A 15007-nucleotide genomic window follows, 5' to 3' on the forward strand; every position below is an offset into this window, starting at 1 on the left:
TAATAGCAAATTAGCAAAGAGAAGTAGAAAGGCAAACGCTCGCAGCCTTGGAAGACAAGGCTGGCTGTAGCGCTGGAAAGTTAATGGAAGGTCACGGGACGACGTGTAAGAGGCGCGCAGCATCTTCTCCACTTAACGCGGCAACTTCGTTCATCACGTCACAAGCCTCATAACGTATGCCGACATTTCCAATGGGAAGCTGCCGCTGAAAGTTCATGAGCAGCCTTGCATAAGCAGCTTTTGAAACGTACCACAGACTGACACACCACTGAAAAATGCCGCCTCAAGCGTGCCGAACGACTCGTTTTGTCTGCTTCGTTGAGTGAACTGTGGGGCTTCACGGACGGCTGTTGCTCTTGATACGTGAAGCTGTGCACCAGCCATAAGCAAGTCGATGACCGTCAGCTTCAAGCTCTCTCCAGTGTGGTTCCTTTACAACTGACCAAGATGAACGGCCCGTTGGAAAAGAACTCCTCCTCGGTGAGGAAGCGCATTGAAAATCATGTCTTTGAGGATGAGGACGGCGATGAGTATGAAGGCAGTGAATTCAATGGGTTTGGCGACTACTTTCGTCGAAAGAAGATCAAACTTCAGAATTTGGATGCCGAGATACGCGCTTCGTCTGACAAGCCGCCTATCTTTAAAGGGATCGTTGCCCATGTTAACGGCTACACTCAGCCGCCCCTTCATGTGTGAGTAACCTCTTCGTCTATAATCACTGCTCGTAAAAGTCCTAACACCACATTTAATGACAGACTTCACCACGATATTGTGCAGCACGGTGGTGGCTTTCTTCAATATCTCGACTCAAAAACCATGGCTACTCACATCATAACAGCCAATTTAACGCTAAAGAAAGCTGCTGAGTTTAGCCGGTACAGAATCGTGAAGCCTGCATGGATTGTTGACTCAATAAAAGCTGGCAAGCTTCTACCATGGACTGATTACCGAGTAATAACTGAAAGCCCTAGCCAGAAAGTCTTGATGTTCGGTAGCAGCGGTGGACTTACCCAAACCAGCCCCTCCCCCGTAAGGCGCAGTTACAAAGAGCAGACAGAGAATAGCTTTTATACAGATCAGATAAAAGCTGAATCACAAAGCGAATTGACGAGCCAGCTCATGGATAAATCTGTTTTACCTAGCCGACGACAGGCCGAGAGATCCGACGACATACTTCCAAACGCAAGTGGACTGGTGGCCTCCAAGCCAGGGGATGACATGGACTATTCTGCAGGTGACAATACGAAAAGCAAGGTCGAACTTAAGGCGCAATTGGTACCCGACTCTGCTAGCTTGGTAGATCCATCGAAAATATCTCCCAAGCATATGACCTCGGAAGAGCACAATGCTTGGTTACTCTCGGATCCGAAGATAAGACAAGCTTCCACAGCCAATCCTGACTTTTTGAAGCAGTTCTACTCCGAAAGCAGGCTCCACCATCTCTCAACTTGGAAGGCCAGTTTAAAGTCATCGATGCAACGCTTAGCGTCCGAAAAGGGGTTGTCAAACCAGAAGAAGACAAGACGACCTGGCTCGAGAAGGTACATTATGCATGTAGACTTTGATAGCTTCTTCTGTGCAGTCTCTTTAAAGCGGCATCCTGAATGTTTGGACAAGCCATGCGTTGTCGCTCACAGCACAGGATCTGGTTCAGAAATTGCAAGCTGCAATTATGTCGCTCGAGAATTTGGCGTTAAGAATGGCATGTGGATGAAAAGAGCTCTTGAGTTGTGCCCTGACTTGAAAGTCTTGCCATATGATTTTCCTGCATACGAAGAAGTGAGTCGCCAATTTTATGGCGCTATCATCAGTGTTGGTGGCATTGTCCAAAGTGTAAGCGTCGACGAGGCATTGGTTGATGCCACTGATATCGTCCTTAAGGCGGCTGAATCTCATGGCCTCGGCGTTGAAGAGGGCAGCCTTTGGAAGGAGGAGCAAAAAGCCGACGAGATTGCGTTGAGCTTGCGCAATCAAATCAAAGAAGAAACTGGCTGTGCCGTTTCAGTTGGTATCGGCGCAAATATCCTGCAAGCAAAAGTCGCCTTGAGAAAAGCCAAGCCTGCCGGCCAGTTTCATTTAAAACCAGACCAAGTCTTGGACATCATTGGGGACCTGAAAGTTGAGCAGCTTCCAGGCGTCGCGTATAGCATCGGCGGGAAACTCGAAGATCTAGGAGTTAAATTTGTCAAAGACCTTAGAGACGTCCCAAAGGATCGTCTCGTTTCAGTACTGGGGCCTAAGACGAGTGATAAACTTCATGACTATGCTCGTGGTATTGATCGATCGGAGGTTGGGGAACAGCCTCCTCGGAAGTCAGTGTCAGCAGAGGTGAGCTGGGGAATCCGCTTCATTAGTCAAGCAGAAGCAGAAGAGTTCGTCTATAACCTCTGCAAAGAATTGGAAAAGAGGCTGGTGAATGAGCACGTCAAAGGAAAGAATCTCACAATGAAGATTATGAGACGCGCTCTTGATGCGCCTCTGGATCCAACAAAACATCTAGGTCACGGAAAATGCGACTCATTTAATAAGAGTGCATCTTTTGGCGTTGCAACACATGACTATCAAACCATTGGCAAAGAAGCAGTTTCAATATTACGCTCATTTCGGTTCAGTCCTGGAGATCTTCGAGGAATTGGCGTCCAAATGACAAAACTAGAGCCCATCAAATTGAATCCCCTGGCTATAGAAGGAAGCCAAAGGAAGATAGCCTTTGCCCCGTTCGTTGAGCCATCTCCTCTACAGAACCAATTGAGAGCAGACCTTCTTGATGGATTAGAAGGGTTAGAAAGTTCGAGGAAAAGGCCGATTTCTGAGTTGGAGTCCAAGTCACTGACAAATGATCTTGCAACACCTCGAAAACACAAATCTCATAATATAAGCGCGATTGCTCATCTAAACGCATCTAGCACGCAGTTCCTTTTGCCGAGCAGCCCTGACCCTGCGGTATTGGCTGAATTACCAGGCGACATCCGCACCAAGCTTATGGCCCAACGTCCCAAGGCAGTGGCTGCCGAATCCAACATAGAGGCTCGCAAGTCAAGATCCAATAGCCCAATGCTAGCGGATCTACTCTCCTCTCAAGTTGATTTGGAAGTGTTTGATGCACTACCAGAAGATATGAAAGCGGAAGTATTGGCGTTATATGGACGAAAACCGACTGAGCCTCCACAGCCCCGGCCTTCACCAAGGAAATCCGAAATGACTCAGTCCAGAAGGCCTACAACTCCAACGAAGGCTAGTGGGGTCGGTATGTTTAGCAAGGCCCAACGCCAGCGAGATGCCCAAGAAGGAATGATTCAAACCAACTTTCGGCCTCCAGTGCCAGCGGAAGATGCTCAACCGGAAGAAATCGAAGAACTGGATCCGGAATTCCTTGCAGAACTGCCTGAGGACGTCAGGAGAGAAGTAATTGCAGATCATAGAAGGCGGCTGTTGGCGCTACAGTCAGGACTAGAGATACCGTTTTCAAAAATCCACCAAGAAACAAGTGTACTGCCTGGAGGCCAAAAAACGATCCAGTTTCCAATGCTGCCGCCAGTTATATCGTTCTCTGGCTCTATCACTTCTTTGCCAGAGATCAAGGACATGGTAGATGCATGGCACTCCCAAACTAGAAAGGCGGGACCGCATAAGAGAGACGTTGACGTTTTGGAAAGATATTTGGTCAAAGTAATCAAAGAAGAACGCGATCTGAGTAAGGCTGTTGCTTTGATTAAATGGTTAAGCGTGGTGGTTGATCAGGATGGGGTTGATAGTAGAGGCCGTCGGGCTTGGAAACTGGCTGTCAGCGGCATTAAGGTGGCCATGCAAGCCGCAGTTGAGGATAGAGGGTTAGCACCACTGCAGATATAACCTAGTTGGATATTTCTATCGTACATCTCTTGTACATATCTGTAGATCGGTTATAGGGGTAACCCAATTCATTAATGATTTGAGCGATTCTTCTAAAACTCGTGAGCAATACTATCACATTTCTAGGGCTTCCTAGTTGTATCTAGTTGTCCAACATGCAGTCAAGTTCGCCTTCTAAGGGAGGAAAGAAAGTCCATTTATATCCATGTAGATTTCAAAGTAAACATCATCATAATCGTAACCTGTATCACATCATCATAGCATCATTACCATCATCACAAGTCCGGTGGAGGCCAGAGTGAGTAGGCCTGGAGTAGATAGTACGCTTGCTGAAGAAACACGATAAACCGTGAGCTTCAAAGAGCCACCGCAGGCAGTAGCATTATCACCCTCGCAGGGATAATTGCAGGCCGTATCATCGAGCTTCTCCGCGATGCCGGACAGCGTCTGGGCGCACCAGCATTCTCTGCACATTTGAAAAAGTCAGCTACCGCATTAGAAACGAGGCCAAAGGTGCCCAAAAGGCTGAGCCATTACCTCGACCACTCCAGCCCGGCATATCGGTACTCTGTGTCGCCATTACCACAAAAAGCAAGACATTTTGGCACCGTCATCTGGCCCGGCAAGCTCTCATCAATTCCACCACCCAAAGCACGCGTATCAGCTGAGCCAGGCACTTGGGTTGTCTCATTGTAGCACCCGTAGTATTTGTATTTATCGGAATCGTTGTAGACAGAGACGGTAGCATTGGCGGCATGGACGAACGGGATGAAGAGAAGGAATTGTAGCAGCATTGACATGGAAGGGCTCATGGCGGCCGGCTTAAGATGGTGATGGATCGATCACCAGGTTTAATGCGTATTCGTACCGTATGAAAGATATAATGCGGTGATAGAATTAAGGTTGCAATCCAAAGTAGACGCTGGGAAGAGATACGCGATGGTAGCAATAAGATATGGATAATTGGCTAGCAAACCGACAATGCGCTATGGAAATTCAAGAAAAGGAAGATAAACAAGTAAGCCAAAAGACTAAGCAGGCTGAAAACCGACAATTGAGCAAGTACGAAAGAGAAGGAGAGATTAAATTACAATTAGGGAGAGAGTGCAGATAGGATGCAGCTGAAATGCAAGCTTATGTACCGCGATAACACGCCGCTATCTGGTGCATGCAACCATCAGCTCAGCGCCAAGATCTTGAATTTTCGGGGTCGCTGCGGTGGCACGTACCGCTACGGCGTCGCTGTTAGTGCAGCTGGGCTGGCGCAGGTTCACTCCTGGGCACATCTCCAAATTGCCTAACAGATGCAGCTCTAGGGAACCTTCTCCCCACACTCAGCTCCCCCCACGCACATCCAGTAAGCCCAAATAGCGGGACACGACAGCTTCTTTTCTTCTTCCTTTTCGCCCTCCGTCTCTTCCACGCATATGCTCTAGTTGCGCCGGAACTTGAGTGCAGCTGCTTGAGCCCTGGGAACGACGTTTCGCCTCGCCCTCATCTTCCTCCGTCTGTATATTTACGTGCGCACCGTCAAGCCAGCACCATGAGCTCCTATATTGATTGGTCCAAAACCACAAAGTCCAAGGACTACCGTGGATCTTCGTCTTTTGCGACTTTTCTGATTATTGGCCGTATGTCGCCCTGCCATTCTGTCGCTTGTGCCTCGTCCCATATATACCAAGCTGCGATATTGGTGGCTATGACGACGTGAATTATCTTGTGCTAATTGGTTCTCCAGCGACATGCTTCTTCCTGGGCATTCTCTTCGCGTCGTTTCCGTACGACTTCCCCCTCCTGTGGACTAAGGAGCCCGTCGCCCTAGACTACTATGATCAACTCGAAACGCACCTCAAGTTTATACACCAGTCGCCCCCGCTCATCGGCCGCCTCCTCAACATCATCATGAGCGTGGGCTTCCTCGGCCTCTTCATCAAGCTCTTCCGCCCCAGCGAGGCCAACTTCCTCTTCGATGGCGCTTCGCTGATCCTATACATTATCGGCGTGGCAGTCTACATCTCCAACATCGTCAAGGGCCTGCGCACCGTCAGCTCCGGCTTCTGGCACTCAGAGGAGTTCAAGGCCGCGGAAGGCAGGTTCGACGGCGAGATTGTCCTGGGGAGAGAGGACAGCTTGAAGGTGCTTGCTGCAAGCAATACTATTCTTGCGCTCGTGTTGGTGGGTATTCTTGTGCTGCAGGCAGGGCAGTGGTATGCCGAGAAGAGGGATTGGGATGACGAGAAGGAAGTGGCGAAGAAGGACAATAAGAAGAAGCAGTGAGGGGAGCCTACGACATCCAAGGAAAGATGTACGACCTTACTAGCGGTGAGAGTATAGTGGTATGAGCAGGTTTTACGATAAAGTGGTTTATTTGTAGCATCGGGCTTACCGGATCTCCGCAAGGTTGGATAGTGCAAATCGTTCGTATGGCCGATGAATGCCTCAATGGCAGGCCGATGTAATAATGGGACTAGATATAACTCCGGCTGTCTTTAAGGCTTGGGAACTGTAATTTGTTTATAACTACGGAACACGTATATAGTTACCTCTATCAACTAGAGTACTCACTAGGGCGGATATGGGCCTTGATCGGCATCAAGAATTTCACTTATTACGAAACAAATGGATTGCCAAGTGAATTTCTAGCCTCAATGGAAAAAGTAGATCCAAAACTTTGCACAGAATGTTGGTGTAAGCGTAGTATTGGTACCAATGTGGATAATGCTACGACATCTTGGTGGATATTGCTTCACGTTTTGACCGAGAAAAATTATCAGATCATCTGATAAGAAATTAGATTCAATTGAGTGTCGTAATCTGGCGGGGCAGGGCGACCCGCTTGACAAGGCCAGGATGTGAGCTTGCCTGCAGAAAATGACTGCAGCATGAAATTCTGTCAGACTGGAATTTACACTCGGGCTTCATCAGCACTGTGTATGGCAGGATCTACTCGACTGTGCTGTATAGCAAGTTGGAATAAGAGATTTTGTAGCAAAGGTACGAAGTGGCCCACATCCCGTAAGTGACACGAGTCTTGTATAAGTGTTTCCGCAAACGGCATTATTGTCATTTTCTCCTAGAAGAGGCTAAAAGAGGCATGTACTCCGTAGCTAGGATGAAAACTCGATCATGGAGCAAGTGGGTAGGTTAAAGCTTCAGACCCAGGAGATCCAGCAAAAGCGTACTAAGGTTATAAGCAACTAGGTACAGTACTCATGAATGATGAAAGCGCCCTTCCTGGAGACGACACCCTTGCTGGAGATAGCGACGTAGGCATAAGTTGCATGAGGCGCTAGGTATAGCGAGTCTTACAATCAGCCTAAAAATACAAGCCATCATGGACATTAGCTGCCAAAGGCTCGCTCAATGGCGATTTATCCATTGCGGAGGGCTTCTACAATACTATTATAATGTATGTCCAATAAGCCAAGTCGTGGTGCCTGGGCGGCCTCCCTACTTCATGCAGCTGAGCGGTTTTTCTAGCTTGTCGTAAATTGCCGAGGCGACAATGTGAAGAAGGGCATGGATGCAGAGGTGTGCAAACATCACACCTTAAGCAAGCAAGGAGCCGTGCCAATAAGCCGTCCCAGGTACTATACAAGGCGATGATTCCATAAATCTAGCCAAGACACCGGTGCTTCTCGAATAATAGTTCTGAGCACTAATAATAAATATTATGGCGTGGGTGATGGGCGGATTGGCGGTTTTTGCGATTATACTTGTGCTGTCTTGTTCTTCTCCAACGTGATCATCTATTTAGTATGAGTCAAATGTTTTCAACAGATCGACAACTGCCGGGAGCTTGACGAGCAGATCTCTGTAATACGTAATGGCATTCTGATTCTGGGTGTTTCTGTCACTGTGCGTAGTACAGTATGGATGACGCAGGTGCTCCAGACTAACTGAACGGGACAAGAACACATGCAAGTGCCGGGGTCCTGAAATACTCGTAACCGATCTCGGCAGGCACACGAATCAGAGCGGCGCATTGGACCCAATCGTCGCTGGCTCGCATCCTATCGATAAGCCGCGATAAGATTGAAATTTTACAGTCACACCTTGGGAGTCAGACCAAGGCCGGGTAGAAACAGCAAATTCGATCGAGGAGTTAAACCCAAGACGTTGTTTTCTCCATGCAGCCGAGCCACATCTTCACAATGTAGGGCTGGGTCCTTGTCGCTCTCCTTTTTTCTCTTCAAACTGGTCTCCTTGCTACGAAAAATCCCGCGACTGCTCTAGACTGCGACCAACTCCGCCTCCCCTCCGGGTGTCACTTCTTTTGCGCAACATTGCATAGCATAGGGCCAAGTCGGTGTGGATTCGCCTTCAGGTCCCGTTTATTGCGAGCTCAACGTCCTATCCCCTTCACCCCACACTGACAAGTCTGGTCGCCCTAAATTTAAAGCTTTTTAACATCCTTGTTTCTGCGCCGCCGTCTCTGGATCGCACTCTCATCGCCGTCAAAGCTCCCGCGCTTTCGCAATTTACTGCTGCACCACCAGCCTCTGCCTGCTCGCCGTATTCTTTCAAACCTGCTTTCAACCCCCGCTCCCACAGGAGAGGGGGGCAAAGCTAGGACTGAAAGACGTGCGCTGAGGGGAGAAGAAAAAAAACTTTGGTTTTGCATCTTCTTCTCTTGACGCCGAGTTATCCACAGAATGGCCCAGGCCACCCTCGATGCGACTACTTCGGTAGCAGTCCAGCCTGGAATGGCGCTTCAAGGAAAAGTTCGATCTGCCACTATGGAGGCTGCTGAAGACATCATCTATGGATCAGTTAGTACACCAAGAGCCCAAAAATTTAAAAACCATGGAGAGAAATCTAACGGGATTGGGGAATAGGTCGCAGGCATTGCCGGAAAATACATCGAATACCCCTTTGACACGGTCAAGGTTCGACTGCAGAGCCAGCCCGACCATTTGCCGTTGCGATACACCGGCCCCTTGGACTGTTTCCGACAATCTATAAAATCCGACGGCCTGCGCGGGCTGTACAGGGGAATCAGCGCCCCTTTGTTCGGAGCCGCTGCAGAAACCAGCAGTCTCTTTCTATTCGAGAACGTGGGGCGAGAGCTTCTGTACCGAGCTCATATAGCTTCTCGTGACAAAGAGCTGTCACTGCCCTCGCTATGGTTGACTGGTGCTATATCTGGAGTCTTTACTTCCTTTGTCCTGACGCCCATTGAGCTTGTCAAATGCAGGATCCAAGCCCCGGCGGTGTCAGAGGGAGCACCCGTAGCACCCTTGCGACCTGTGGCTGTTATTCGCGAGGTATACCGACACGAGGGAATCAGGGGCTTTTGGCACGGCCAGCTTGGCACACTCATCAGAGAGGCTGGTGGTTGCTCTGCTTGGTTCGGAGCCAAAGAGACGGCCACAAAAGCATTCTATAAGCTGAGGGTTCGTTCTGCCACCTCTGAAAAGGAGAAAGAGGCGGTTCTTTCGAAGCCTCTCCCTCTATGGCAGCAAGCTATTGCCGGCGCGTCGGGAGGTGTCACATACAATTTCTTATTCTTTCCCGCCGACACTATCAAGTCTCGCATGCAGACGTCACCTGTCGGCACTGGCCAACGTCGGGACTTCTTCAGCGAGGGTATGGCTATTTGGAGGCACCACGGACTGCGAGGGCTCTATCGTGGGTGTGGCATTACCTGCGCTCGAGCGGCCCCCAGCTCTGCCTTCATCTTCATGGTTTATGACGGGCTGAAACGATATCTTCCCATGCAATAAAGCTTGTGAGGGGTGATATACCTATTCAGCGACAAACATTTCTTATTCATTTCTTTCTAATAATTTACCATTTCTCGGGCATTTTTTTCATGGCCAAAACCACTATGTGTAGCTGGGTTGCATATTTAAGAGGCATTCCAAGAGCGCTTTTTTGCAGAATTTTGTTTTCGAAGACTGGGTGTTGGTGTATAAAAAAAGGGGGAGATTCTGGGTTATAACTGGACATGGAGCGGTGATAGATATTTATGGGATGATGTTGGTCTCGCAATAGATAATTCAATTATCCTGATTTATATGACTCGAGTTGTTCAGCACGATTTGATTCAATGCTGAAGCGTGACTCTGATAATATGTTGATGGGCCTGTTAACTTTACTATTGCTTTTCATCGACTCTGATAGTCTCCTTGTCGGCCAAATCCCAGCCGTTGAGGTATCCAGCGCCAGCGCTCAAATACGTTGCAAAGCCCAGCCATGCGATGTATGGAGCTTGGCACCAGCCCGCAACTTGGTCGATAGATCCCCAAAGAGAAGCTAGATATCCATTGAGACCCAGCAGGACGACAATGTCGGCGGTGGCTTCGATTGGGCGTTTGGCGACGAAGAAGAGCGGCATCCAGGCGAGGTTGAGGCCGAGCTGAATGGTGTAAACGGTCATGCTATGCTTAGTTGCCTGGATGGTCTGTGGAGAAGAGAAAGGTGAGAGGCCGGTAAATGTAGCACGGTAGGCGGCGTATCCCATGAGACTTGGAGGAGGGATCAGTCAGTTAATCGATTATAGCAATCAAAACTACAATAGAGAAACAAGGTATGGAGATGTCATGAGTCCGTCAGAGGGAGATGTACCCGTAGAGAACGGTCCATACTGGGCCGAAGACCCATGGCGGAGGGTGTAAGGGAGGTTGCTTCAGTTCAAGATATTTCTTTTGCGCCTTGGAGGCTATGCCAATTCAAATGCTTGCGGTTAGCCTTTTAGCCATTACATGATCCACGATGTTCCCTACGTCGAGTTCCAAAACCAACGGAAGTGCCCAATGCGATGGGAAGGAGGATGGAGGAGGCGGGATTTAGAAACACGTTTGTAGGGATTGTGATGGCTGGGATGTACGTCGTCATTTTGATAGTATGATTGTGAATAGTTTTAGAAAAATTTGAGAGAAAGAGATTATGTGAGGGATTAGGGAGAGGAAGGTTGTTGAGATTTGAAGGGAGGCGATAAATGGTAGTGATTGGTTTGATGGCCTTTGTGATTCTATGACGCAATGAACCGATTGGTCTGGCGGGAGGTCTGGCGGGAGATCTGGAGGGGAATGCAGCATCGATCAGGTGTGGGCTAGAAGCTACTCCAGCAGCCCAGGTAGCTGGATTTTCAGAGCTTTAGTGCTGCCAGGGCTAAGGGGACGAGATGGCGTTTACATCTTTCTAATTTCTAAAACAGACAACGACGCTGTTACTGAATAATAGATCACGGGAAGCGAAATCTCGAATACGATTTTACTTCTTACGATTAAAGAAGCCTAAGTTGTTCTGCTTTATCTGAACACGCTGCGCTACGTAGCCCTGCCTTCAATCTTGGGTGGGACTAAGCCGAGCTCCAAAGAACTTGTATATGAACTGTCCCCAATTATCTCTGTCTCTTGGACTTTTTCTTTTTACGTCTGTTTACAGCCTCGGGATTGACTATCTGTTTCTTGCCAATTTTCGGCCTATTTGTCCGTTTATTTTTCGGCGGTTGTTTAGCTGGACCTGAGTTTTCGGTCTTTCAGTCAGCATAGTCACGACTGATCTCGTCCTTGAACCTTACCTTTTGCCAATGCAGCTTTGACCATTTCCATAACACTCTTATCAATAGACTCACTAAGCAGCCTGAGTGATCTTGTTGCTTCGCTAGTAGAAGCTTTGTCTTGGTTGTGGATATCACTTTTGGCCAATGCCTCTTGAAGGCTTGCCATATCTCGAGACCGAAGGATCTCGATGACTCTCGTCGCTAATATTGGCACCTCTTTACGTGCCAGTTCATAATCATCATTCAGTGAGGGTGAATATACTCGCATCCGGTCAGATATATCGTTGTGATTGCTGCATGAGTTTTTCCACCTACTCTGTCGCTGCACTTCTTGTTCGTAAACATTCTCAATTTCAAGTAATAGAGGTGGAGAATACTCTTCCGGGCGGAGGCATTGTTCCAAAAACATGACTTCTTCATCTTTAGCTCTGATTACAGCGGCCAAGGCGTTTACTTTAGTTACTTCAAAGAGCTGTTTGATTTCGTTGAAATATGATTCCGGGTTTTCTTTCTCAGATTCCAAGAACGGCTTTGAAAACTTAAAATGCGGTTCACGCAGTATTTCGATCTCAATTGGAAAAGTCCCAGCATGTTCATGTTTCCTCAGTGATTGGAGGGTTTTATTAGCTTCATAGAATGTTTCATAAATATCGGCAAGTTTATGAAGCTTTTGCCCAAGTTGGTCACAAAATGTCATCGGGATTGCGTTAATGCACTCTAGTGGCGATTTGAGAGAATCGTAAGCAGCTGATGCGGTAGAGCAGAGAGCCATGGCTGCAGTATGGGCCAAGAAACACAAAGGTTAATTTTGCAGAATAGTACGTCTCTAAACACCAATGGACTGTTATCATAATCGATGCATATAGTAGTAATCATTAAGAGAAAAACTACCGGGAAAAAAAATCAGTCCATGGCCTGGCTGGCCAATTGCTTTTACATTTCGCTGTGCCATGCAATGCAAGTCATCTCTCTCCAAGGCTGGGATCCCACTTCAAGGGCGTTGTATTGCGCGGTACGTACCCGCCTAATTGATTTTCTCGCGTCTAACCGCCGCTGAACGCGGTCCATCGCGCGCCAAAAACGCGACCCGCTGGCCTGCGGCAGGCACTTTAGCGCGTATTTAGCGGGTACGCAGAAACACCCCTGGTTCAACACCAAAAACGCCCTTTTTCTTGTAGCCACAGCTCCAGCTTTCCTCATAATACCCTCTGCACCTGCGATTTTCTTCCTAACCTGCAACTCCATCTCGCTTTTCTCCCTCCGTCTTTGCATCAACTTGGAAGGCACCTGTGACTCTCCTCACCCTACAATCGCTGCTGCCGTTCATTTTCACGACTTGTCCGGAAGGAGCTCCTGGACTACAGGTTTTTCATCGTCAGTTGCAATGGCCCGTCCTTCCGAGTTGAGAAAGCGAACGCGCAGTATTGTCGAAGATGGTAAGTCCTGCTGTGGCTCCTCCACACCTACGTGCCTCGGCAGATATTAAACGACGTCTCTTTTCAGTCATACAAAGCTCTCCCAGCAAAAGACTTCGCCGATGCCGCCTGGCGTCCGTCTCATTCAACGATGAGAACCAGGACCCTGACTATGATATCGACGAAAATGATATCGACAACGACAGCGAAGGCGAGGAGGTGCTGAAGGAGCCGTCGCCGCGGAAGTTCAAGCGGAGCCAGTCACAAACCTCATTAAAATCCAATCCTGTCACGCCCTCCGCTCCTCGGCATCGAGATGTACTCGGCTCTTATCCCAGCACGCCGCGGCACGCGGTCATGTCAGCCGGCAAGCTCTTTAAACGACTAACTCCCCAATCACCTCTAACACCCACCACAATCCAGACCGTGTATCACCAGGCCCGACAGCTGTTTGCCAGAGGAGCGGAGCCTGGCCAGCTGGTTGGAAGGGAGGCCGAGCGAGAGCAGCTAACGACTTTCCTGGATCGCGTTTCAACATCATCTCCTGGAGGATGCATGTATATCAGTGGTCCGCCAGGCACTGGGAAGAGTGCTATGATTACCAACATAGCCAAGACTTATTCTGAACAGGAAGGAGTTCGCAGCGCATACGTCAACTGCATGAGCATCAAGTCATCAAAGGATTTGTATCAAACACTACTAACTGCCCTGGGCGAAGACGGCAGCGATCTATCAGAAGCTGAAGCCATCTCATCTCTACAGAAAATGTTCTTTTCCAAGGCTAAATCGTCTGCTACATATCTCGTAACCTTGGATGAAATTGACCACATTCTCACGCTGGATCTGGAGAGTCTTTATCGATTATTCGAGTGGTCATTGGCAAAGTCTTCCAAGCTGTTGTTGCTTGGAATTGCCAATGCTTTGGATCTTACCGACCGCTTTTTACCGCGTCTCAAGTCGAAGAATCTTAAGCCAGAGCTACTCCCCTTCTTGCCGTATACTGCAGCTCAGGTCAAAAATATCATCATTACCCGGCTGAAATCCTTGATGCCCGAAGGACAAGAGGGCTTTGTTCCCTTCATTCATCCTGCCGCTATCGAGCTCTGTTCCCGCAAAGTTTCGAGCCAGACTGGAGATCTACGCCGAGCATTCGAGATCTGCCGCCGAGCCCTAGATCTGGTAGAAGCAGAGACCCGGTCAAAGCACGAGGAGGAAGCGCGACAGAAATTCCTGCAATTGACGCCTACCAAGAAACCCCTTGGAGAGAACATCAACGGCAACTCGGCAGGCGGGTCCACTCGCAGCGTCTTTCAGATTACCACAGCATCACTTAAGGCTTTGACAGCGGAGACGGCTCCACGAGCATCGATTGGACATTTGAACAAGGTGACAGCTGCTGCTTTTAGCAACGGAACAACTCAGCGTCTCAAGGCCCTTAATCTTCAACAGAAGGCTGCCTTGTGTTCCTTGGTAGCCTATGAGAATCACATTCGAACGATGGCTAAGGGGGCTAGCGCGCCTCATACCCCGAGCAAATCACAGACAATGGCGCCCACTATCAAGATACTCTTTGATAAATACTGCAAGCTGTGTCTGCGTGACTCTGTGCTTCACCCATTGTCGAGCTCCGAGTTCCGAGAGGTGGTCGGTAGTCTCGAGACGCTGGGTCTTGTTAATGCAGTGGAAGGGAAAACTGGTAGCTTTATCATGCCGCAAACACCTAGCAAGCGTGGCCGAAAAGTGGCAGCCGCCAGTGGTGATGAAAAACGAATCGCCAGCTGTGTTGGCGATAAGGAGATGGAGTCAATCGCCGATGGTATTGGTGCCGATATTCTGCGAACTATTTTGTCTGGCGAGGCGTTGGATTGAAAATAAAAGGAGAGCATATCGTATGAAGTGTATTATGTTGTATTAGCATTGGTTTGGCGCATTTGGTTTTTCTTCTTCTTCTTCTTTTTTCTTCGAACTGTCACGACTGACAGCATTCATTGGCGTTGAGAACTAGTTCTGATTATTTCGTTGAGCACTGAGCATTACGAAGAGGTGTTTGTATATTGCATGAAAAGGCGAGCATAGCATGTCAGATAAGGACGTTTTAAACACACGTTAGCTGATACAGAGAGAGGGTGTTTATGAAACCAAATGAACGAATAAGGATTCGATTATCTCAATACTTCAAATACATGTGTGCTTTGTATTATTGCGTAATGTCTTTAATGCGTTGCTACCA

General features: G+C 48.5%; 7 protein-coding genes across 7 annotated transcripts; 4 read left to right on the plus strand and 3 right to left on the minus strand.

Moving 5' to 3' along the window:
* The first annotated feature begins 184 nt into the window (after positions 1–184).
* TrAFT101_007583 (uncharacterized protein) lies at positions 185–3978 on the plus strand. Its single transcript, XM_066128092.1, has 2 exons — positions 185–692; positions 756–3978. Exons 1-2 carry the CDS (start codon positions 448–450, stop codon positions 3850–3852), a joined length of 3342 nt encoding a protein of 1113 aa, XP_065984208.1. The 5' UTR covers positions 185–447; the 3' UTR covers positions 3853–3978.
* Positions 3979–4107: 129 nt separating this feature from the next.
* TrAFT101_007584 (uncharacterized protein) lies at positions 4108–4664 on the minus strand (the record flags this gene model as incomplete). The annotated part of the gene is made up of 2 exons (XM_024901993.2): positions 4108–4318; positions 4390–4664. The coding sequence occupies 2 exons, from the start codon at positions 4662–4664 to the stop codon at positions 4108–4110; spliced, it is 486 nt and encodes a 161-aa protein (XP_024759315.1).
* Positions 4665–5275: 611 nt separating this feature from the next.
* TrAFT101_007585 (uncharacterized protein) lies at positions 5276–6526 on the plus strand. Its single transcript, XM_024908452.2, has 2 exons — positions 5276–5483; positions 5591–6526. The coding sequence occupies exons 1-2, from the start codon at positions 5396–5398 to the stop codon at positions 6127–6129; spliced, it is 627 nt and encodes a 208-aa protein (XP_024759314.1). The 5' UTR covers positions 5276–5395; the 3' UTR covers positions 6130–6526.
* Positions 6527–7940: 1414 nt separating this feature from the next.
* ARG13 (Amino-acid transporter arg-13) lies at positions 7941–9893 on the plus strand. Its single transcript, XM_024900454.2, has 2 exons — positions 7941–8624; positions 8691–9893. The coding sequence occupies exons 1-2, from the start codon at positions 8508–8510 to the stop codon at positions 9576–9578; spliced, it is 1005 nt and encodes a 334-aa protein (XP_024759313.2). The 5' UTR covers positions 7941–8507; the 3' UTR covers positions 9579–9893.
* On the minus strand, positions 9270–10812 carry TrAFT101_007587 (uncharacterized protein). Its single transcript, XM_024900551.2, has 3 exons — positions 10581–10812; positions 10423–10516; positions 9270–10322 (listed from the first exon to the last, which is right to left on the minus strand). The coding sequence occupies exons 1-3, from the start codon at positions 10690–10692 to the stop codon at positions 9953–9955; spliced, it is 576 nt and encodes a 191-aa protein (XP_024759312.1). The 5' UTR covers positions 10693–10812; the 3' UTR covers positions 9270–9952.
* A 216-nt stretch (positions 10813–11028) lies between these two features.
* Positions 11029–11920, minus strand: TrAFT101_007588 (uncharacterized protein). Its single transcript, XM_024905359.2, has 2 exons — positions 11381–11920; positions 11029–11322 (listed from the first exon to the last, which is right to left on the minus strand). Exons 1-2 carry the CDS (start codon positions 11769–11771, stop codon positions 11201–11203), a joined length of 513 nt encoding a protein of 170 aa, XP_024759311.2. The 5' UTR covers positions 11772–11920; the 3' UTR covers positions 11029–11200.
* Positions 11921–12535: 615 nt separating this feature from the next.
* TrAFT101_007589 (uncharacterized protein) lies at positions 12536–14967 on the plus strand. Its single transcript, XM_024902652.2, has 2 exons — positions 12536–12798; positions 12866–14967. Exons 1-2 carry the CDS (start codon positions 12747–12749, stop codon positions 14644–14646), a joined length of 1833 nt encoding a protein of 610 aa, XP_024759310.1. The 5' UTR covers positions 12536–12746; the 3' UTR covers positions 14647–14967.
* Positions 14968–15007: the final 40 nt, after the last annotated feature.

The sequence above is a fragment of the Trichoderma asperellum genome, chromosome 4, assembly GCF_020647865.1.
Source record: "Trichoderma asperellum chromosome 4, complete sequence".
Classification (NCBI taxonomy): Eukaryota; Fungi; Ascomycota; class Sordariomycetes; order Hypocreales; family Hypocreaceae; genus Trichoderma; species Trichoderma asperellum.

Bases quoted from the DNA above. Each gene is read 5' to 3' on its own strand.
- TrAFT101_007585 (XM_024908452.2), top strand. From the start codon at position 5,396: ATGAGCTCCTATATTGATTGGTCCAAAACCACAAAGTCCAAGGACTAC. The intron at 5,484-5,590 runs GTATGTCGCCCT...TTGGTTCTCCAG, and splicing joins GACTTTTCTGATTATTGGCC to CGACATGCTTCTTCCTGGGC.
- ARG13 (XM_024900454.2), top strand. From the start codon at position 8,508: ATGGCCCAGGCCACCCTCGATGCGACTACTTCGGTAGCAGTCCAGCCT. The intron at 8,625-8,690 runs GTTAGTACACCA...ATTGGGGAATAG, and splicing joins AAGACATCATCTATGGATCA to GTCGCAGGCATTGCCGGAAA.
- TrAFT101_007587 (XM_024900551.2), bottom strand. From the start codon at position 10,692: ATGACGACGTACATCCCAGCCATCACAATCCCTACAAACGTGTTTCTA. The intron at 10,517-10,580 runs GTAGGGAACATC...GAATTGGCATAG, and splicing joins CGTTGGTTTTGGAACTCGAC to CCTCCAAGGCGCAAAAGAAA. The intron at 10,323-10,422 runs GTACATCTCCCT...CCCTCCTCCAAG, and splicing joins GTATGGACCGTTCTCTACGG to TCTCATGGGATACGCCGCCT.
- TrAFT101_007583 (XM_066128092.1), top strand. From the start codon at position 448: ATGAACGGCCCGTTGGAAAAGAACTCCTCCTCGGTGAGGAAGCGCATT. The intron at 693-755 runs GTGAGTAACCTC...ATTTAATGACAG, and splicing joins ACTCAGCCGCCCCTTCATGT to ACTTCACCACGATATTGTGC.
- TrAFT101_007588 (XM_024905359.2), bottom strand. From the start codon at position 11,771: ATGTTTTTGGAACAATGCCTCCGCCCGGAAGAGTATTCTCCACCTCTA. The intron at 11,323-11,380 runs GTAAGGTTCAAG...CCGAAAACTCAG, and splicing joins CAAAGCTGCATTGGCAAAAG to GTCCAGCTAAACAACCGCCG.
- TrAFT101_007589 (XM_024902652.2), top strand. From the start codon at position 12,747: ATGGCCCGTCCTTCCGAGTTGAGAAAGCGAACGCGCAGTATTGTCGAA. The intron at 12,799-12,865 runs GTAAGTCCTGCT...GTCTCTTTTCAG, and splicing joins GCGCAGTATTGTCGAAGATG to TCATACAAAGCTCTCCCAGC.